The sequence below is a fragment of the Martes martes genome (assembly GCF_963455335.1).
Source record: "Martes martes genome assembly, chromosome: 16".
Lineage (NCBI taxonomy): Eukaryota > Metazoa > Chordata > Mammalia > Carnivora > Mustelidae > Martes > Martes martes.
The window spans coordinates 54,292,813-54,316,322 of NC_137904.1; the positions used below are offsets into that span (position 1 = coordinate 54,292,813).

The 23,510-nt window shown below is 37.6% G+C and overlaps 1 protein-coding gene across 2 annotated transcripts in view; it reads right to left on the bottom strand.

The window, feature by feature from the left end:
- The window catches only part of ABCA6 (ATP binding cassette subfamily A member 6), a 58,938-nt gene that overhangs the window by 18,996 nt on the left and 16,432 nt on the right, over positions 1 to 23,510 (bottom strand). For both annotated transcript variants that reach the window (XM_080825949.1, XM_080825948.1), the window contains exons 10-22: positions 21,705 to 21,870; positions 19,556 to 19,614; positions 16,166 to 16,276; positions 15,604 to 15,779; positions 15,279 to 15,398; positions 14,900 to 15,038; positions 14,252 to 14,342; positions 13,001 to 13,140; positions 9,694 to 9,810; positions 8,514 to 8,694; positions 7,982 to 8,148; positions 5,438 to 5,571; positions 3,722 to 3,859 (exon numbers count right to left, since the gene is read on the bottom strand). In XM_080825949.1, coding sequence (XP_080682075.1) covers positions 3,722 to 3,859; positions 5,438 to 5,571; positions 7,982 to 8,148; positions 8,514 to 8,694; positions 9,694 to 9,810; positions 13,001 to 13,140; positions 14,252 to 14,342; positions 14,900 to 15,038; positions 15,279 to 15,398; positions 15,604 to 15,779; positions 16,166 to 16,276; positions 19,556 to 19,614; positions 21,705 to 21,870 — 1,739 coding nt within the window. The remainder of the gene's footprint in view (positions 1 to 3,721; positions 3,860 to 5,437; positions 5,572 to 7,981; positions 8,149 to 8,513; positions 8,695 to 9,693; positions 9,811 to 13,000; positions 13,141 to 14,251; positions 14,343 to 14,899; positions 15,039 to 15,278; positions 15,399 to 15,603; positions 15,780 to 16,165; positions 16,277 to 19,555; positions 19,615 to 21,704; positions 21,871 to 23,510) is intronic.

Sequence of the window (23,510 nt, forward strand, 5' to 3'; positions counted from 1 at the left end):
CATTGATTGATTGGAGGATGTCAAGCCACCCTTGTAGCCCAGGAATAAATCCCATGGGATCCCTGGGGAATAATCCCTCTCATGCACTGTTAGATCATCTTAGCTATTTTTGCATCCATGTTCATCAGGAATATTGACCTGTAATTCTCCTTTTTGGTGGGGTTTTTGTCTGGTTTTTGTGGATCAAGGTAATGCTGGTCTCCTAGAAAGAGTCTGGAAGTTTTCCTTCCATTTCTATTTTTTGAAACAGTCTCAGAAGAATAGGTATTGGGGCGCCTGGGTGGCTCAGTGGGTTAAAGCCTCTGCCTTCGGCTCAGGTCATGATCCCAGGGTCCTGGGATCGAGCCCCGCATCAGGCTCTCTGCTCAGCGGGGAGCCTGCTTCCCTCTCTCTCTGTCTCTGCCTGCCTCTCTGCCTACTTGTGACCTCTGTCTGTCAAATAAATAAATAAACAAATCTTTAAAAAAAAAAAAGAAGAATAGGTATTAATTCTTCTTATAACAGACACGTGAAAAAATGCTAAACATCGCTCGGCATCAGGGAAATACAAATCAAAACCACAGTGAGAATACCACCTCATACCAGTCAGCGTGGCTAAAATTAACGACTGAGGCAATGACAGATGTTGGAGAGGATGTGGAGAAAGGGGAACCCTCTTACGCTGTTGGTGGGAATGCAAGCTGGTGCAGCCACTCTGGAAAACAGTGTGGAGGTTCCTCAAAAAGTTAAAAATAGAGCTGTCCTGTGACCCAGCAATTGCACTACTAGGTATTTATCCAAAGGATACACACATAATGATTTGAAAAGGTACACGCACCCCAGTGTTTTTACAACAGCCATGTCTACAACAGCCAAACTATGGAAAGAGCCCAGATGTCCATCAACAGATGAATGGATAAACAGGATGTGGTAGATATATATGTATGTGTATGTATATGTATACATATGTGTATACACACACACACACACATATATATATACAACGGAATATTACACAGCCGTCAAAAAGAATGAAATCTTGCCATGTGCAATGACATGAATGAAACTAGAGGGTATTACATTAAGCGAAATAAGCTAGTCAGAGAAAGACAAATACCATATGATTTCACTTATATGTGGAATTTAAGAAACAAAATAGACAAGCATAGGAAAGGTGGAGGAAAAATAAATAAGAGGATAACAGAGAGGGAGTCAAATTGTAAGAGACTCTTAACTAAAGGAAACAAACTGAAGGTTGCTGGAGGGAAGGTGAGTGGGGAGACGGGTAACTGGGAGATGGACATTAAGGAGGGCACTGGATATAATGAGCACTGGGTGTCATATGCAACTGATGTATCATTAAATTCGACCTCTGAAACTAATAAAAACTAAAATTAAAAAATGAAACAAATACTAATTATCATAAAAATGTGCTTTTTGAAATACTGAAAAATAAAAATAAAAATGCATGCCTTAATTCAGTAACATCTATGCATGAATGTGGGAGGGGAAATGATTCCTGATCATTTAACATGAGGCTTTAACTCCTAGCAAAAAAAAAAAAAAACAAAAAAAACAGTAAAATGTAACTCAGGACCCACTTCAGGGTGTACGCTGAAGAGAACTGAGATCAGAGTTTCAAAGATATCTTCCCACCCATGTTCCTAGCAGCACTATTTATAATAGACAAGAGGTGGAAGCAATCCAAATGCCCACCAACAGATAAAGGGATAAACAAAACATGGTATATACATACAGTGGAATATTATTCAGCCTTTAAAAGGAAGGAAATCCTGTCAAGTGTTCCAGCATGGATGAATTTCAAGGACATTATTCAAAAACCAAATACAATATGATTGTCCTCATACGAGGTATCCAAAGTAGTTAGATTAATAGAAACAGAAAGTAGGATGATGATTGCCAGGGGCTGAGTAAAGGGGACAATGGGACATTTTTATATAAAAGGTATAAGGTTTTAGTTTTACAAGATAAGAAAATTTTAATCTGTTTCACAATAATTGAACATGTCTGACACTACTAATTGCACACTTAAAAATGGTCAAGATGGTGAATTTTATGTCATGTGTTTTTGCCACAATGCAAAAAGTAATAATTTGGGACTTATGATCCTGGAGAAACAGATCATTCAGGCCGGAGTAACGGCAGGTCTTTCTCAACTGACATAGTGATGGATATGTGAAGCCATCAGCAGCTGATCGAATGTGCTTGGAAGGAACCCAGAGCTAAAAAGAAAACTTGATGCCCCTCAGCCTGTGGGCAAGGAGACCAACTTTGAATCACCATCCCCAAATCAGCGTCTGCCTGAGGTTGGGCCCCTGCTTTGGTATAGGACTGCTTGTACCTAATCACAGTTCAGCAGTGCCATAGCCTGTCTCAAAATAATTCTACAGCTCTCAAGCCTTACTTAAGACTTTAGAGGCTCCAAGGATCAATTCGAATGTTTCATCAGGTACGAAAATCCATTACTGTCTTCATAAAAATGGTTGAGAGAAGAAGGGTGTGTGCCTCTGGGGATGCCTACGAGAGTAGCCAGGATCAAACTTTATTTGAACCTCAATAAACAAGTAATGATATGAGGACACTAAAAGACCAAGAGGGGTTACCATCTATGCCTTTCTACTGCTGGTTGGTTCTACTTTCTGGAGAGTTCCTTTCAGAGCTCCCCCCGCCACCCCGACCCTAGCACTGTCCCAGCTCGCACAGTCAGTGGTGGCTTCAACTCATAGGTGCCTGTGTCCATCGCTGGCCGTTCAAGTATTACTGTCCATCTGCTCATGCACGTACCCCCAGCACCATGAATGCAGTGAAGCCAAAACTGAATTCAACCCCTTTGTCACAAAATGGGTTTCCTTTTCCGACGGCTCCATTTCTAATCCCATGTATTGTTCTTCCGATCTTCTGGTTTGAAACCGTTGGAGTCACCTTCAAGAGATCCCTCTTGAGTATCAGGGTCTAATCAGAAAACCACTACTACCTTCAGGCCTTCAAATAGAGAGAAAATACTCATGCCAGGTTGTGGAAAGATCGGAGAAGCCGATGAAGATGAAGCAAGGAGATTGTCCCATCTGGGCTGGGGCGGGGTCGGGGGGCAAATGGAGGAAGCACTGTGACTGGAGCCCAGGGCTGCAGAGTCCTCCTGCTCTCCTGGCTCCCATGACTGCTTCCTGTCATCTAAACCCAGGCTGTCGCCAGCTGACAAAACCCCAAAGATGAAGCCCACGTGCATCAGACACCCCCACAATGCACACAACTCAGGTGGGTGAAAGAAGTAATCAGAAGGCATATAGACGAGAACGGGCAAATTCTCCTTCACATCAGTCTACTACCCATTTAGTCAATGAATGGTCCACCAACAAATTAGATTAGATTTACAAGATTCTAAAGCTGTTTTACAAGTATTCTTGATTTCCATTTCCGTTTACACGCCTCCCCCCACACAACCTCACTCACACACTGTCCAATACACATCCACCATCAAGAGTGGATCTTTCCAGAAGCTTCTCTAGAAAACTATGACATAATATTGAAAAGTATTCCCCCATGAGTACTTGATAATACCAAGGGGGGGAAAAATCATATTCTGTTAGATATAATGTTTAAAATGTCAGGACAAGAAATTTTTAGGATTAGTGACCAATGATGAATATTTAAAAGCTAAAGAGGGAAGCACAGGGTGCTTGCCATATTCTTAATTGTTTAGAATGAGAAATCCAGTACTTACAAAAGGATATGGGCTTCTCTCAATTCGAATATTTTGTGTGCAATTAAACATTCGAAGTAACCCATTGCTAATAATATTCACAAGAATAGGAAAACAGTGCAGTCTCAAAGTATTGCAAGCAACTGAAAATCTGTAATCCTTTGAATAAAACAAAAACAAATAAAATGAGGTTAATTCTAAGTCACTAAAGAACAAAGAAAAAGTTTTTATATTAAAATCCCAGTAGTGCCCCACTCTGTGTGACCATCCTCAAGTTAATGACCTTTCTGAGTGAGCTTCTGCTTCCTCATCTGTGAAAGGAAATTATTAATTGGTTGGATAGCCAGCAATATGGATTTTTCTTGGTATTACTAATTTTAGATCATTTTGTTCTCTTGCTGTTGGGGAAATTTCAAATAACTAATGGAATAAAAAGGTAGCTCTGATAAGGGGACACAGTCAGCTTACAGTGAGTAAGCAAAGGAATTCGGATTTCCTGGATAGGAGATAAGCAGAGCGTGCATAAAATATTCATGGTTACACTGCCAGTGATCCATTTTTATGCTAAGACAATTTTTACACTCTTTATGTTTATGAAACTGTTTATGCATGTATAAAGAGGCTCAGTAGTGTTTATATATTCTATGGGTTCATGTAATAAATACGTTAGATAAACAAGGCAATTGCCAAGCAATGCAGTTTCCTACAGTTGGCACAAAGGGATTATTATTTTTTTTTTAAACAAGGCTACATTCGTTTCTGACGTACAACAGAGTAAGACTGCGGTTTTTATGGTGTCCTTAGTTTAGATGGAACTGAATTCAGTGATGTATCTTATAAGGCTTTTGTTTTGGTTTTTATTTTCCTTATAGCAAGAGATAATGAGGTAGCTTCCTTTAACGTGGCTTCCTGCTTTTCACTAGCTTTTAAGTAAGACTCAGAGTTTTACTCACAATTAGGATGTATTTTTCAACAGCCTTGTACCTGGAATAATCTCTAGCCCTTGGACTCTTTGACTCAAATGGAAACATGTTAACAGGACGCTTTTCTCTCAGAGGTTTCTTGTGACTTTTATAGTATTTAATGTATATTCTCCATACAGTTGACCCTTGAACAACACAGTTTGGAGCTACACTGTTCACTTATATGTGATTTTTTTCTGATAAACACAATACAGTAGTGTAAGTGGGTTTCTCTTCCTAATGTTTTTAATAACATTGTTTTTTCTCTAGCTTTCCTTATTGCAAGAAGACAGTATACAATATGTACAACACACAAAGTGTGTGTTAATCAATTGTTTACGTTATTGGTAAGGCTTTCAGTCAACAGTAGGCTCTTAGCAGGTAAGTTTTTAGGGAGTTAAAAGTTATATGTGGATTTTCAAATGTGCAGGGGTTCAGCGCCCCAACACCTGTGTTGTTTAAAGGTCAACTGTATACAAAAATGTCTTTTGAGTAGTTAGCCATTGAAGAAAATTCTTTAAATTCACGGTTGGTACTTAGAAAGTCTAATATTTTATTGAATCGGAATAATGCAATTACACTTAGCTCCTTCCAAATGTAGAAATCATCTCATCTCAAAGTTAAGATAGAAAATGTTTTATAAAAGCTTATTTAAACTTCACAGCTTATTCAATAATGACCCCAAATATTCTAAATCAAATTGTTATATACTAGCTGGGTTGACTGCCATTTAAAAACAGTTAAAAATGAAAGCAAAACCAAGACGCAAACATACCTTTTGTTTGCCAGAAACTATGATAGCGCCATTGTACGACAGGTCATCAGTGCCGTTTCTGTTTGTAAAATCATCTACTTCCAGAAGTATGTTTTGATGCTTCACCGACTGTATAAAATCTTCAATATTTGATCCTAGCACGAAATCAATAACAGAAGGCCATGAAAAGCAGGAAGATATATGTCAAATTTTTTAAAATGAACCACCTACACAATTTGAAGTCAATATTTATAGAATATTATGTGAAGGCATGTGTCTTTGGGCATCACAATAATAATATTGGCTCATTCTACCATCTTCTGTTTATCAAATCCTAAGCTGTGATGAATTAGTTTTATGATTCTGTTCAGTGCAAATTACCATGTGACCGTTAAAACAAAATAATTCTAGGGGCACCTGGGTGGTTCAGTCATTTAAGCATCTGCTTTTGGCTCAGGTCATGATCTCAGGGTCCCGGGATCAAGCCCCCTGTCAGGCTCTCTGCTCAGTGGGGAGCCTGCTTCCCCCCACAACCCTTTGCCTGCAGTTCCCCCTGCTTGTGCTCTCTCTCTCTCTCTGACCAATAAATAAATAAAATCTTTAAAACTAAACAAATAAATAAACCTTCAGCAAAAAAAATTTTACATACATATCTATTACCTAAGTGTATATATATATATATATATATATATTTAGTAAGAAATGAAATATATGTAGTAAGAAATGAAAAGAAATATATATTTAATAAGATATATGAATATATGAAGTACAAATATAGTAAGAAATGAAATGAAATATGTATATTTAGCAAGAAATGAAATATATATAGTAAGAAATGAAAAGAGTGCCGCTATCAGACCAAAGTTTTTGACATACCCCTAAAGGAGAAAGCAGGTGATTGTTTGACAGAGAAATAAGAGCTAAGAAAACCCACCGCCTAGAGCACACAAGAGCTAACAATGACAAAGTTAAAACCAATGTCCAAGAAATAGAAACTCAGAGTGGACAAAATCAAAGGTCAAAGTGGGCTCCAAAGCCACAGCCATGCTCATTAACCGGTTAACCACACCTGAAACAAAGTGACCACTGTTCTTTCCCCGTGGTCCCCATGGAACAGGCAGCAGGGACCGTTGTCCCCAGTACACAGATGCCCAGATTTACTTTTTAAGAGATACTACTTGCGGAAAAGAGCAGGGCAAGATCTAGAGTAACTTCGACAGTTACAAGGACAGGATGGAATGGGAAAAGAAAAAAAGAGGACTCTCATTTTTTGGTCATTTGGACTTTGAAATGGAATTCATACTGGGGACACTCAGAAGGGGTGCTGGGGTCATAAAACGGGACCAAGCCCCAGATGAATCAGCATTCCCACCAGGTGGGAAAGGAACGTATAACATAGAAAATAAGCTTTCTAGGCATCCACACTCCATCTCCACAGTCACCTAAGGTAGGAAACCTTCATGGTCACCCACATTCCCTTAGGCAAACGGGGAGCCCCTGATTTAAAGATGAACATCTTACCAAGAATCATCAGACTTGGAGAAAAGAGGAACAAGATGGCAGAAAAGCCCCAAACTTAAATCCCAAAATACTTCACAATCGAATACAGGGAAGAAAAATAAGTAAGTTAATCCAAGCATATTGTTCTTCGAGTAACTGGAGAGGAAAACATAGACATGAGACGATGATAGATTGAAAAATAAAAATGAATAGGCTGTCAATGACTGGCTGAACATTTCTAGATCTTAGAGATAAAATACATAATATGCAAAGACTTCCATTTTAAGGTAGCAGAGTGAATAAAACTTACTTTCTAAAACCCAAATGGAAAAGAAGGAGAGCAAAAAAATTCAAAGACCACCTTTGTGTAAAGAGGAGAATCCATCACCCTGAGTCACAACTGTATATGAATATTTAATGGGCTGGGGTACTCATCGAGAGAGATCTCACATGCTGAATATATACATGTATTTTATATCTTAGACAGAGACAAGTGCTTTTCAAAGTTAAAGAGTTAGACAAAACCAATTACCCCTAATTTAGGTTAACAAGAGCATGGGTACCAAATTGTCTTAAGGAATCTTCCTAGGTCCTGTTGGAGGGGCATATTTTTCTCTTTATATGTCAATCATATAATATTTCTGTATAATATTATTTATAATATCTATTGTTATTATTATATCCATTATTTGTGTGTAATATGTATGGAACAGGTTAGGCTGCTGTAACAAGGAGATCTCAAATAGAGTGGTTTGGTCAATATACAAGTTTACTTCTCTCTCACATAATAGCTTAGGGCGGCGAGGTAGATAGGAAAATCTGCTTTAACCAGGTTATAGAGAAACCCACGCTCCTCCTCTCTTGTTCCACCATCTCCATCATCTCCAAAATCAGAAATATGGACCAAAATCAGAAATGCCTCCCCTATCTTCAATAAATATTTTCTATAAATATTTTCTACGAATGAAGCCTACATACAGCATTTTCTTGTCTTGTGATTTGCTTTCTTTTCCCTCTACATAAAAATAACTTATTTCTGGATTTCAATTTTGTTTCTCTCTTCACCTGTGTCATTGATGATCAACAGGCTGGTACGGGGATCTTCCGGAAGTTGTCCAGGAGAGAGGAAGTACAGTTCAGATTTAAATTCCCAATCACTCTTTTGAATTAATAGGGAATAAATGATCTTTTCCACAATCAAAGGGAACATTGCAATTCCAAATACCAAGAGTCTACCAATAAAGAGAAAATAACCACATTAATCTGTAGCAATTTTATCGATTGTCAGACTTCACACAGTCTATGCCGGCCATGATTTTAGGTGCTGCAATTTTGAAGGTGAGGCATTCGCACCCCACACGGTACTAAAGGCAAGGCATATAAACACCAGGCTATCAAACCATGAAAACTAAACAGCCCTGCTTATAAAGCTAATTAAATGCTACCATGCAAGCATTCCTACTGTTAGTAAAATGAAATGTGGTATTTATCCATCTCCTGGCAAGGATGTTGGGTAGTATGTTCTAGTTTTAAATTCTCTTCTGGTTGAACCCTCCTTTGAAACTCACTAGCGAAAGCACAGTCCTCTAATACTCACAGAATCAAAAGGTCTTTCTTTCCACGCTTTAACTTTAAGAAACGGAGCCGTGCTATTGCGCGGAGCTGCATTTTCCAGAGGCCCATGTCACTCACAGTTTTCTGCATTTCAGGGAAAGAAGGGCAAGCTGGCTCTATTTCATGTAGGTTTTCTGTGCCTCTTATCTCTGCTTGTTCAAAATCTACACACACACAGGCACACACGTTATTAATGCCATCCTTGGACGTCACAGTTTTCTCTTTCTCGTAACATTAGAAGTTGTTTTACGATGGTTACAGAGCAAACAACGTAAGAAACAAATTAAATTTATAATCTCTACACTCAATAAACTCAGTGATAAAGTATAACTAAATTCATACCCAAAGAAGAATTCAGTAAAGGGTGACCTTGTTAGGCCTAGCCTTTGAAAAGGCATAAAAGGTCCCATCTGTAACAATATTCTGAGGGATTTCAAGAAATATTCTCCATAAAAATAGTCAATCATTGATGCCTGAATGTCAGCTATAAAGCTGTCGATAATTTCAAAATGTGGGCGAACGATTACCAGCTCTAAAGTCACCAGACCTGTACCTGATTCCCAAATACATGACTTATAAGTGGCATGATTTAGGACCAATCACTTAACCTAAGCATCTAGTTTCCTCCTATATAGAATGGCGCCAATGCCTTTTGTTGGAAAGATTATTGTAGAAAGGTAATACACTATAACCACACATTGATCAAAGTTTCTGGGTAGAGGATCTGTAAATGATTGCCCTTCTTATTATTATACCCACAGGAGATGATCCTGGCGTTTTCTACATTATGACCTTAGTGAAATCTACATGAACAAGCTAGGAGCAATTTTTATAGGAAATATCTGCTCAGACTTCATGACCTTGATTGAGAGCCTTTCACATCCTCAGAATACCCAAGAAGCAGTGAGCGTCTGGGGATAGGAGAAAACTGCTGGAATAGGAAGCAAAGAGTCTGCGAGGACAAATTTGTTATATCCCAAAAAGGGATCTGTGTTCAGTCCTAGTAATGATGTTAGGAAACAATACAACCTTTCCCAAACATTAGTCAGATTTGGAATTATTCACATTCCTTAGTGTAAATCATGCATAAAGAATGATAAAATACCAAATTAATACATGACTATTTGGAAATTGATTGTCTGTCAGTCATACAATGCATTTACCTTGTCCAATAATTGATTTTCCTTCCAGTTTCATGAAGACGTCATTCAGCGTCGACATGGAAATGTCATAACTCGTCACACCCTGGCCGGAACACTTATCAAGCTCACTGAAAAGGTCTAAGGCAACAGACCAGAACAGATACATTTTTAAATATCACACTGATAACAAAACCCAGTAAATTAACACTTATTTAAAAGGTAATCCAGAACATTGTTCAGGAAATACATGTCTTTGGAGTATTACAGTAAGCAAAAGCAAAATTTTATTAGAATGTTCTTCTTCTCTGAATTGAATATGTCAGAACTTTCCTCTCTACCCTCAAACCATCTATACTCTATTTTATATCCCCAACTCATGAACTTCCAGAACACTTACTTCTTTGAGGAAAGATGAGCAATCCGAAAGAACATTATTTTCTCACCTCCACACAAATCAATGTTTATTTCTACCCATATTCTGGGTTTTGGTTCTGTATGGTTGGGCAACTTAGAGCTGCTCCCACCAAAGGCTACCTCTTTGACTTGTGTTCTGAATCCTGTTCCATTCAGGTACCTCAAGGACCTCCTAAATTAATCTCTCCTGCCCTTCTCTGGCCTGTGTCATCGATTTCTCCTACATGTACCAGGCCATCCCAAACAGCAGGAAAAATGCTCTAGAAGTTAACCCAGTAAACAAACACAAGTAACAAAAAAAGCAAAAACCCAGTCTCCCTTCCCCAATGGGCCCCCTGCTACACACATGCACCCATGACCCAAGGGTTTGTCTACTTCACCACCTTCAATTGGTCACATCCTATTCAACTGAACCTCCACGAATCTAAATGCTATCCCTATCCCTCCACAGAAACTGTTCTTCTCAAGGTCATCAACGATTCCACATTCCAAATTCAACAGACAAGAGCTTTTTAAAAATTCTTTTAGCGCTCTCTCTTTTTCTCCCTCTCTCATTCAGGGACATTCAAAACTGTTGACTCCCTCATCCTTCTACAAACATTGTTTCTCTTGAGTTAATAAAAACATACATATTCTTTTGTTTTTCTTTCAAGTTCATGGGAGGGGGGGCTCTTGATTTCCACCATTCTCTGACTCATCCTCTACTTTCTCCTGAGGGCTCAGTCCTGGCTCATCTTCTCTTTCCATACATTCAAATCCAATCACTGCATGAAATCCATCTGTATGCTAAGATTCCCAAATCCAACCCTCACTTTGAGTATTCTCTGATTTCCAATATCCTATAACCAACTGTATCCCTAGCCACTTAACCTCTCCACTTTGAAGTCTAAAAGCATCTCCAAGCAAATGTTTCTAAAATAGAACATTAATTCCTCTTTCTCCATCCTACCCAACTGTCTCTCTCATCATTTTATAACAAATGACACCATCTTCCACCTGCTGACTTGAACCAAAATTCTAGAAGTCCCTCTGGATTTTTCATCCATCTTTCAGTGGGCACCACAGTCGCACAATGATCATCATCTTTCACCTGTAAGTCTGAAATGGTCGTATGGCTGGTCTCCCAGCATCTACTCTTCTTCTATATCCAGAATGCTCTTTTATAGCCAGAAAATGAAAATATGAGTCACATCACATCAATCCCCCATTTAATGACTTTCAGTGGTTTCTCAGTGCATTTAAGATAAAATTGAACACCACACAGCGGCCTCTAAAGCTATATGCTCGAACCTCTATCTATCCCTACGACCTTACCCATTCCTACTTGCCAGTCTCCTCTTGCACTCGCTACACTCCAGACATCTCTTCCCCTCTCTCTGCTTGGAATGTTTTTGATGGTTTTCTTCTTTTGTACTCCCAGCACTCTATATAAACCCCAGCTGACATCGGTTTTCTCTTTAAACCATATGACCTTTTTTATTAGTGCATCATACAATTGTAATATACCTTGGCTTATTGTGTGCGTCCACTTCTCCCCACCCATCAGAATGTAACCTCAGTGAGGGCAGGAACTCAGATGTCTTATTTAACTCGGTATCACGAGTGTCTCAAGCATTGAGTTTTACATAATAGGTTCCCAATAAACATTGATTATTACCCTCCATATTTCCGATAGGACATAAGAGTGCCACTGGACTTGCAGAGGTCTAGGGTCAGCATAAAGAGGCTGCCATAGACCAAAACATTAACACCAGGAATTCTGGTGGGACATGTTCTTACGGTGGTATTAACATATAACTCATTATTTCCTTCCCCAACTGAAGAAAGAAGGCTAGTTGTATCTCATTGGAGAGAATAACACGGTATAGCCTATGGATTTGAGAACACCACCTTGCAGCTCCTGAGGGGCACAGAGAGCTGCCTTATTTGGGGGTCAGACTAAATCTGAATCCCTGAGTAGTTGCTTAATAAGATTGAATCATCCAAACGAGCCTCTTTTAAATCAGGCTGCAGGAGTTAAATCTTTAATAAAGCAAATGTTTAGATAAAAAAGAACATTTTTATAACAAAAAAGACAGATATATTTCCTCACTTTTGAGACAGGGAAGACTATAGCACCTCATAGAATAGTTGTAAGACTAAATGAGTTGATGTAGAGGAAACTATTAGGAACAGTGCCTGACTCCTAGTAAACATTGTACAAAGAGTTAGCTGCTATTAGAATTACTTATCAAACAAATCCTAGGTCGGGACTGCTACTCAGCAGACCGGGAACCTATGGTGAATACTTTTGTAGAATAAATAAACTATGGTTTTTTCTGCAAAATAAATATATATACAATTAAATTAAAATATAAAAGGGAACCTATAGCAGACACCTTGAAGCTCCACACCCATCCCTTCTGTACTCATCCACAGTAAATCTGCTTATTAACCCCTGCCTGAAGGCATTTTGTTCTGGGCTGTGAAGTATGCCAAGCTCGTGTTGAGCACAAGCCATCTGGGTTAGAAAATTAATGCTCCTGAAAGCATCTCTTAACCAATGAAGGGTGGAGAGTGTCCAATAAATACCCCAGCTTTCTCACCACTCTTGTGACATAACTCTGAGCCCTTTGCTCACTTATTCACTTATTTACTCCAATGGTATTACATCTCAACTTTGTATTGCAACCATCCGCTCGATAATGCAAACTCCTGTAGCCTCCTTCACTTCTCACTCTCATGTCCCCTTTCCCTCCCGGTGTTTCTAGGTATCAGTTACCAAAAAAAGTGCACTAAAGTCCTCATTTCAAGTTCTGCTTTTTAGAGAACCCAACCTAAGACAAAATCCAAATCCATTAAGTAATGAAAGCTGTAATAATGAGGTGAACACTTGCTCCCAAATTTCATGCCATCGTAATCGTATTTCAGTTACCTGGAAATTTATTTGTCCTTTCCATGGGCAAAGTATACACAAGCTTTTCTTTGTTTTCTGTTTTTAATTTAGCATCAGGAATGTAATGATTAATGAAGGATGTTATTTTTTCTGGATCACACACTTCATTTCTGTACAAACTAATATTTAAAAGAAAAGATCATTGATTTATATTTTCTCTACTGCTATTACAAAAGTAGGGCTTTTACTGAATACCTAACCTTTCAGTACTACTTTACCTGCCTTTAGGGAACAAACAAAATGAGTAAATAACAACAACAACAGAAGTAATAATAATAATACCATCAGTTTGAAAAATCTTATAATCTATACAGAGGAGTTGTATAAATTCAGAACAACTACAAATATACAAACACATGCATGCTGTAAGTGAGACTGTATTTCAAATAGGAGGATAAATAGAGCAAGGCAAGAATATTAGGCAGAAGAAATTGCTTAGGGAAAGTAATTACACCAGATTGTGTGGATATCAGGAATTAGTGACTAATAGGGAAGTTTGGTCTACACGCATGTTTTGTTTGGCCATAGGGTTTTGGGTTTGGGTTTTTTAAAATACTTTTCACCTGCACACACTTTCTTATTAGCTACAGTGCTCTTAACTCTCTCCCACTTTTGATACTAGCCTCTGAAATTATTTGATTTTGTGCCCAATGCAAGAATGAAAATATGTTACAGGACTGTACGGATCAGCTGAGGGAGACAGACAGTGGGAAGAAGAGAGAGATTGAGGATGCACAGAGCAGGTACCTGGAAAAGTGGTCCATGAAGTAGCCTTGCTGGGATCTGTGAGCCTAGGCTTAGAACTTGGACATTCTGCTTATCATTAGCATTAACAAAAATACAAGGAGGCAGGGAAAACATTTGGGGACCCCTAGCCAAGAGTTTGGCAAAGATGAAGCATAAAGTCAACTATCTCTCATAATTGTCTACCTTTTTGAAATTCCAGTATTAAAAACATGGGGCACCTGGGTGGTTCAGTTGGCTAAGGGTCTGCCTTCTGCTCAGGTTGTGATCCTGGAGTCCTGGGATTGAGCCCTACATCCAGCTCCCTGATCAGCGAGAGCATGCTTCTCCCTCTTCCCCTGCCCCTCACCACCCTCCACTCATGTACTTTCTCTCTCTCTCTCTCTGAAATAAACAAATAAAATCTTTTAAAAAAAAGCATATATATGTACACACACACACACACACACACACACACACACACACACACACCTCCAAAGTCCTTACCTTAAGTGATATCCAAGACCCCACCTTCTCTTCAAAAACATAGAAGACCCTGCACACTTCAGTCTCCCATTGGACATGATCACTTTTCTATCTGATTAAAAGGAAGCAAGAAAGAAAAATTGATGGTAGTCATTTCTTCACTCTCTAGAAAATACAGGTGAGGAGCCAATGCTCAGATTTCCAAAAGAGAAGCGCTCTATAGAAAATAAATATATGTAACATACATTAAAAATTTTGAAACACACATTAAAACTGATGCATTTAAAATAAGCTTATGAGTTCCAGCCTATTTCTGTGCCCTCCAAAATTTCTCAAAAAAAAGAAAAAGAAAACAACACAGAAATTACATTGCCACATCTTCCACTCCATATTCTAAAGAATAAGTGGTTATTTTTTAACCGTATACTGATTTCAATGCTTAAATTAATTGAAAGCTAAAAAAAAAAAAAACCCTACGATTTTTTATTAGCGGTGATAATCTAGCAAATGTACAGCCAGTGAGGAATTCTAGAGGGGGAGTAGACGTGCCGTTCCCCAGACTGCTTTGAAATGGAACACACACAAAAGTCATGGGAGCACAGTGCTTATTTTAGAAATACACACTTCCCAATTGCTTTATTACAAAACTGAGATAAAACCAATAATTACCAGCCAGGATGTCAGCCTCATCCATGAGATTGGTACTCAAGAGGATCACACGGCCTGCTTTGTGTTCCTTGAGGAAGCTCCACACTCGATGCCTTGAAAAGGGATCCAACCCAGCAGTTGGTTCATCTAATAGCAAAATCTACAGAGGATGATAATGTATAAAATATAGCTCTCCCACATTGACCCTTCCCACATAGCAGCATGGATAACAAATGATAACTATCCAGCCATTGAGGTCCGATATATTTATATCCGTAGTTTGATAGCAGATTCTCTCTTGGTGCATTAAAATGAAATCTCTACCACGTTTAGGGTTAAAAGAAGAGCCGGACTTTTTACTAATCACTCTGTATTCCAAGGCATGCAGAATCTCACTTACTTGAGGATCTCCTAAAATGGCAATCCCAAAGGTCAGCTTTCTTTTCTGTCCTTCACTTAAATGTTTAGCAAGGTTATCCTGAATGTTTTGTATGTTCAATTCTAATAAAATTCTTTGTACCTATGCAAGAAAATACACAAACCTTAAAATTCGAGGCGATTCCTATGATACAATTTTAACTATCTGTTACATCAGATAGTTATTATAGGACCTCACTGCCAAAGTTGTATTCATAACAGGGCAGGTAAATCACTAAGGCAAATTCTGATTAAGTCATGATTTAACTTGACAAATTTAGCTTGTTAATCCAAGCATGAGCATTTACCTCTTGTTCTACCACCTGTGGCTGAATCCCTTTTATTTTAGCAAACAGCCTGAGGTTTTCCTTCACAGTGAGTATGTCAAATTGAACATTGAATTGAGGACAAACACCAGTTATCTTTCTGATTTCCTCCAAGTCTTGCATTTCAGAGAGATTTTTATTATAGATGGTAACTGATCCTAGAAATAGAAGTTGAAAATAATTTAACATGGGCAAGATAATACATTTTATTAATGCTTAGAGATTTTATTCAGGAAAATATTGGCATATATTAACAAATATCTAAAATAATGACTTCACAATTTATTAACAACTACGAATAAATCTTAACATATCTATGTTCAGGGTAGCATATATTTTCTCTGGAATATCACATAGCAATGGGATAAAGCTAATGATTTTTATAAAAATTTGTGAAATATAAAGTACAGCCAAAATCCTATAGTCTGGTAAACGATGTTAGATAAAGAAACATTATTTTCTCTTAAGCACTTTCACCTTAAAATAAGAAAGGCAACACATGACCTCTAGACATCTTGCCTTTGAGAAATTTCTTTTCACTCACCTTCTGTTGGAACAGACAACCCATTAAGGATGTTTAGTAATGAAGATTTGCCAGCTCCGCTATGACCCAGAATTGCTGTGATTTGACCTTCGTATATGTCAAAGAGCAAGTCTGTTTTTAAAATAAAACGTTAACATTATAAATAAGAGGGCATTAGAAAGAGCTGGTTCCAAAAGCAGAACAAAAAATTTATTTAGCTATATATTCTCAAGCTTAAAACATATAATATCCAATATTTTGCAGGCTGCTAAAATAATAGTTATTGTAGAATATTTCTGAAATAAATACAACCACTTAAGAAGATAAACTTAACTGTAATTTCAAGTATTAACATTGTAATACACTTACTTCCAGTGTATATGGGTGTGCATATATGAACATATAAATATATATATATATATGGATTTTTATCATACTCTATTCTTTCCTAGCTTACATTTTCAAATGATAAATGATGAACATTTTTCATGGCATTAATTACCTTTAAAATATATTCACCAAAAATGTATATTTTCACCTGTTATAAATGTTCTATTCTTTTATTACAAACATTTTGCCTTTACAGGTCAGTAGAAAAAAATTATCTATCTAAGAATCCTTTATTATTTTTTATTTTGTTTACCATCAAGTGAAAACCAAACTCTGTTATGAAAAGTTGTTGGATGAAATTCTTAAGAATTTTATAATACATTATATCTGAGAGATCAGGTTCCTTCAATTAAATTTATGTGACCTACTTTCAAACATTATTGAAATTAATTAACAACTGGGATGAATTCCAGTTCATCCATTTTCTAACTGGATGATCTTGGATAAACTAAACACTGCAAAGTTCACTTTACTCAACTATTAAAGCACTGGTAATAATAATTACATTTAAAGAGAAAATTTTTCCTATTGTAATCCAATCCATTGAAACTCTCACTTATAATTTGACTAAAAGATTCTTTAAAAAATTATAAAAAACTTAAATAATTATGAAAAGTTAAAGAATAGCAAGATATTACTCTTGACTACATGGTATTAAAATATGTGGGAGAAGGGGGAGCCTGGGTGGCTCGGCTGGTTGGACATCTGCCTTCGGCTGAGGTCATGATCCCACGGACCTGGGATCAAGCCCTGAGTTGGGCTCCCTGCTCAGCGGGGAGTCTGCTTCTCCCTTTCCCTCTGACCCCACTTCTCACTTGTTTATTCTCTCTTTCCCTATATCTCTCTCTCTCAAATAAATAAAATCTTCTAGTTCTCTAATAGAGAACTATTATAATTAAAATAATATGTTAGTAATACAGAAACCAGTGGAATAAATATCATAATTAAAATAACGTTACTACTCCAGAATACACTGACTGATGGAAGGCAGAAGGAGCCCAAGACAGAGCAAAGTAAACATAAAAAATAAAGATAAATGAAACAGCCTTTTAAATTCATCAAAAAGATGAATTAATTAATAAATAATATTGGGATAACTAAATAAGCACATCAATAAATTTTATATTTACTGTTTTTAAATGGAAAAAAAATGGTGTTTTCCAGGGTGAGAGAAAACTGATGATATCTATCTTGGAACTGATCTATATTAATCAGAAAAAAATAAATATAACCCTCAGTTTCTTCATCTGCAAAATGGGAGAGATACTGTGTATCTCATAGGATTCAATGAAAAAAAAAATCACTTATCATAGTTGCCAGAACACACTAAGTACTCAATAAACTTAGTGTTTGTTGGTATTATTATTGTTGTTATTTTTAATTATTGCTATTCCCACAAGTATATAAATTTTTGTAAGCTTGAGGGAAATGATTTGAAGTATGAATAAGGAGGTTAAAAATATAGTCCTTTTGAGTAATCTGCTCTTAGAAATTTATATTCAGAAATTGTGATATTTTCAAAGATTGAACAAGAAGGTTCATTATAGAATTTTTTTTATGATAATGAATAACTAGAAACAAGCCAAATTGTGTACATGACTGTAAGTCAATCAAGGTAGCCATACAACAGAATCCTGTTAGCCGCCGAAAGATAGGCTGTAGGTAAGTAAGAACTTCAAAGTGTGTTCCCAAAGGTGTTCCAAAGCTGCTATAGGAACTAGGTGTGTGGGGAGAAGGTGGGGAGACTACAGCTCCCCCCTTACTTCCCAAAGAGCAAATGTAACTGGTGATTTCATATGGTTTTCCATGCACTGATATTCATTGCTTTTCTTTTTTCTTTCTTTTTTTTTTTAAGATTTTATTTATTTATTTGCCAGAGACAGAGATCACAAGCAGGCAGAGAGGCAGGCAGAGAGAGAGGGGGAAGCAGGCTCCCGGCCGAGCAGAGAGCCCAATGCGGGGCTCAGTCCCAGGACCCTGGGACCATGACCTGAGCCAAAGGCAGAGGCTGAACCCACAGAGTCACCCAGGCACCCCCATTGGTTTTCATTTTAAAAAAAATTTTTGGAAGATGTCTAGATGTAAAAGGTAGTTCATGGTTATTGATGAGCACAGAAGTAGTGCATCGTGTGCTCTGAAAATTGAAATGACAAATTTAAAAAATACTTCAATATATCCTTGGCTAGAATTAAAGAAAGAGACCACAGATCTAGATGGTATTGGAGGGGACAAACCTGAGGTGAGAATCAATTTGCTGACACAGGTACAGGAAACTCTCAAAGTGAGAAATGATCTCAGAGGACTATATAAGGTCTGAGTTAAGGGGCACTCTCTTCCAGAAAGTAAATGTGAGGCACACACATCGGATGGAGAACTCTCAACCTTAGGGGAGTCCTATGGCTCTTTTTTTTGTAACTTTTAAGGCTTCCCTCTTTTATAAAATTCAATTACATTCTCCCTAAAAACTATTATTAATAAAAGCAAGCTGTCCTCTATGAAACGTAGCCACTAACTTGGAGGCTTACTTAAATGTTTACTATAGAAATTTGTTAGAATTTACTATCAGATACATTGGCTGATTCAAAATTGTAACTTTGTTTCCCCTAGGGATAGTGACTTATGAACTATATAATTCACTGGTCTATGGTGTTACTCATCTCATTTTAGTTAATCTCACCAGTACACAGAAACTATGTAGATTCCCTGGGTGGTATAAAAAATTATCAATTTTAAGGCTAAACGTTCTTTCCTCACAGTGCAAATAAAACACAATATGGTTTTTAGCAAACTCATCTTGAAAAACAAAGTGAACTCACACTTTTCATTGCATCACCCCATTCTTGGAAATTGACAGATGCATGAAACATCTAGAAGGATTTATAGCCAGATCTTAATCCTTAATCTCCAAGGGGCGGAGTTAAATTGTTTGGATTGTTTTCTTTTTCTGTTGTTTTCACATGGAATTTCCTCCATTTTTTTGTAATAAAGTAGTCAATGAAACAATGAAATGTTTGTCTTTACCTTTCAATGCTTCCATTTTCCCAGACTTGCTGGTATATTCTTTTTTAACATTTCTGATTCTGAAATGACAGAAGTGGTGTTTACTCAGCCAACACAGAAATAAGTAAGGATCAGGAACAACCCAGTTCAAGTGACAGATACATCCATGTCTTTATGTGAAATAAGGGATGGCATATCCAGTCTACTCAGAAAGACAAAGATTATTTTTGATGAATCGTTTCCCCTCAGAGAGAAAATAAAAGAGTCTCTTTGAAAAGTTCAATTAAATGATTAGTGTTTTGCTTAGAAAAGGAGAACACTTCGGAATTATTCTTACTTTCTTCCTCTAGCCTTAGAATATGTGATGTGCTCTACTCTAAACAATATGTGATGTGATCTACTCTAAACAAGATCAGCTCATTTCTCTGCACTCTTTAACTACCCCCCTCCCGCCCTCTCCCATTCCCTCCAAACTTGCTCATTAATCAGACCCTCTGTCACCTGCATTTTCTATAGTTCCCTCTCGGAGAGCTTCTCTGTAACTCTGTAACTCTGCTTTGGATACAATCAGATTTCGCTCCTCCCCTTATTTTAAAACATTTTACAAAATAAGACTATAAATTTGCCACATCTACCTTCTCACTTCTCACTTTTTCCTCAGTCACTCTGGCTTCGGAGTCCATTGCTGTAGTGAGGCAACTTTGCAACAAAGACTTTTCTGTCCTTACTTAAGTAATAATGAGTTGCTATTGGTGACACTGTCCTTGTTAAAAGTGTCTACATTCAAGTTACCTATATTCAAGTTGACATCGAACTTACTGGTTTCCCTCCTACCTTCTATCTTTCTAAATGTCTTATTATTATTATTATTATTATTATTATTTTCAATTAGCCAGCATATAGTACATCATAAGTTTTTGTCATAGTGTTCAATGATTCATTAGTTGCATAAAACACCCAGTGCTCATCCCAACACATCCTCCTCTGTTTCCTTGGAAGGTCCTCTTCATTTGCCAAATACATCATCTTGGTCTTCCACAGGGTTCTCCATGTACATGCTGGTCTTCTCAACTCTAGATCCTCTTGATGAGTTGTCTTACTGATTCTTGTGGTTTTAACACCAACCTAAAGTTGACCCTATCCTTTCCCCTGAGCATTAGGCTCCCATGTCTAAAGGTTTCATCTGAACATCACATGCGCGCATTCTCTAAATGAGTGCTTCCCAAACTTGAATGCATATGAGAATCCCAAAGGAAACTAATGCAGGACGAGGCAGGAACCAGGTTTGACAGATGAGACATGTCATGACTACATAAGATCAGTGCATCTTCAAATTCAGAGGGAAACAGAATTGAGCCACCCTTTTCTCTGAGCATGAATCAAAATGAAGGTAAGGAAACTTATTCAACCAGGATGCTGGCAGTTGTGGGGGTGGGGGTGGGTAATCAAAGAGTCAGGAAATACAAAAGAGAAAGAATTAAAAGGTGTTGAATCTGACAGGGTGCTTTATCTCTGCCTTTCTTTGCACAGGGAGATACCCATTAAAATGGGGGTTTTAGGCTTTATTTTAATAAAGAAACTTCCATTAGAAGCAGCCAGTTGTTTTTGGATTTCAGAGATGAAGATAGCTGATAGCCATTTGTTTGGGGCAGACATCCTGCCTCTGTTCTGGGAATATTGCATGAACGAGTTAAAGTTACAGGAATGGATAGTTGTGCAAACAAATGTCCCCAGAGAAGGGGGCTAATAGTTGAGAGGGAGCCAGTTGTGAATAAAAAAATAGATATTTTTACATAGGCAAAACAATGATTCTAGGTAGAATTCTGCATGAGTTCCTCTATACTGCTAGATGTGTATAGCTAACAGCTGGCTAGGGAAAGAGGAAGTTCTCATTGGTTATAAAGGGGAGAGCCCCTGTGCAAAGGAGAATCAACACAGAAATAAGGAGGAAGACAAAAACGGAGGGTGATGTCATAACATTAGATGGAGCGAAGCAAAAATAATTTTTCTTCTAAGAGCAATCAGGAGACATTGGTGGTCACATGGAAGAGTTCCAAGTAACATTCACAAAGGCAAGTGTGTTCTTCAATATTTTGCCCAGGCTCAGCCAGTTGCTGTTGGTCAATAATTCATTTGCCTTACACCCATATGTGGCTATAAGTGTGATTACCTGATGGCTTCTTTTCCTTGGAATTCTGGAGCTACTGGTTCAAAACAGTCCTCAGAGGGAGGCTCAGACTCTATTTCTTTCTCGATGACCTTGTTATTAGTCCTCTGGTGTTGGAAACAAGATGAGTTCAGGAAAAATAATGGAGAATAATGGCGCTCGTCCCCATCTAATTAGTCAAGAGGCAATAAAATATTGGATCAGTCACATTAGAATGATGAGTGAAGAAGACTTATTCAGAACCATACAGAGTATCTGACTTTTAAGCATCATAGAGAAATTCTTTTCATCCTTACTTCCTATTACTGAAAAGAAAACTTGTCGTGAAGCAAACAATGAAAATTCAAAGGAAATAACATGTTACCCCGAAAGTTAAACAGTATAATAGAACTTTCAAGAAAGCATATATAAGCCAAAGTTCTGAAAAAATGTAATAAAAAGGTGTTCAGAATGAGTGAAACCAAATATTTGGGGGGAGAGCCCTTACACAGCGCATAAAAACAACTAAACCATGTTTGTGAACTTAAATCACTTGACCACGGGGGTGCATGATTGGTTCTTGATTTGGGCTCAGCTCCTGATCTCAGGGTGGTGACATCCAGTCCCTCATCAGCCTCTGCCCTGAGCATGAAGCCTGCTTAAGATTTCATCTTGACCGTTGCCCCTCCCCTCACTCATGGCATTTTCTCTCAAAGAAAAAAAACAGAAAAAGAAAAGAAAAGGAAAAAAGAAATCACAAAGCATTAGAAACTGTGGATTCTGAGAAGCAAACTGAGGGTTTTGGAGGGGAGAAGAGTTGGGGGCCTGGGTGGGCCTGGTGGTGAGTATTAAGGAGGGCATGTATTGCATGGAGCACTGGGTGTGGTGCATAAACAATGAATCTTGGAACAATGAAAAAAATTAAATTAAATTTAAAAAAAAAAGAAATCACTTGATCACAACAATAGGGTTGAATATCATACTGAAATTCCCACGGTATGTGAGTGCAAAGTACAGGGAGAAATTGTATTTGTTCAGGATAAATATATTTGCATTTTCCAAATTTGACATAATGAAGTGGGGTTTGTCACTAAGGGCTTTACCAGAAGTCACAGAAAGATAGGGATATATAAAATAATTGCATAGCAACATATAAGACAGCTTTAACTACAAAGTGGAAAGAACATAAAAAATAAGATAAATAAATAAGATTTGCAAGGAAAAACGACATTCTGATTCTAGCGTGTGTGAAGGAATTCTGGACTTGAGAAATTTTTGTTTGTGAGATAGAGAAAATTTAACTGAGTAATGTAGTTTAGTAAATATGAACAACGTATAAAAAAGTTTCAGAATAATGCTGAAAATATTCTAATTCTTATGTTGTTACTTCCTTAAAGGATAGACATCTCCCCTTCTGAAATGTTCCTCCCAAGGGGAGTCAGGGAAAGCCTGATTATTTCATATCTGAGGCCCTTTCTAGCTCTTCAGTTTACAATCTGTCCCACATTCTTGTCAGAACTATTTATTTATTTTTTTAAAAAAGATTTATTAATTTATTAGAGAGATAGAGCACAGGAGGGGGCAAGAACAGAGATAGAGAATCTCAAGCAGACTCCCCACTGAGCAGGGAGCCCGACACGGGGCTGGATCCCACAACTCTGAGATCAAGACCTGAGCTGAAACCAAGAGTCGGACACACAACTGACTGAGCCATCCAAGTTCCCCAAGAACTATTTATTAAGAAACATTTTCACTGTATGATGGCTCTACACTAGCCAAAGCCATGTTAAGAACTAATCTATTTCAGCCTGTTCTAAAACAAACCTTAAA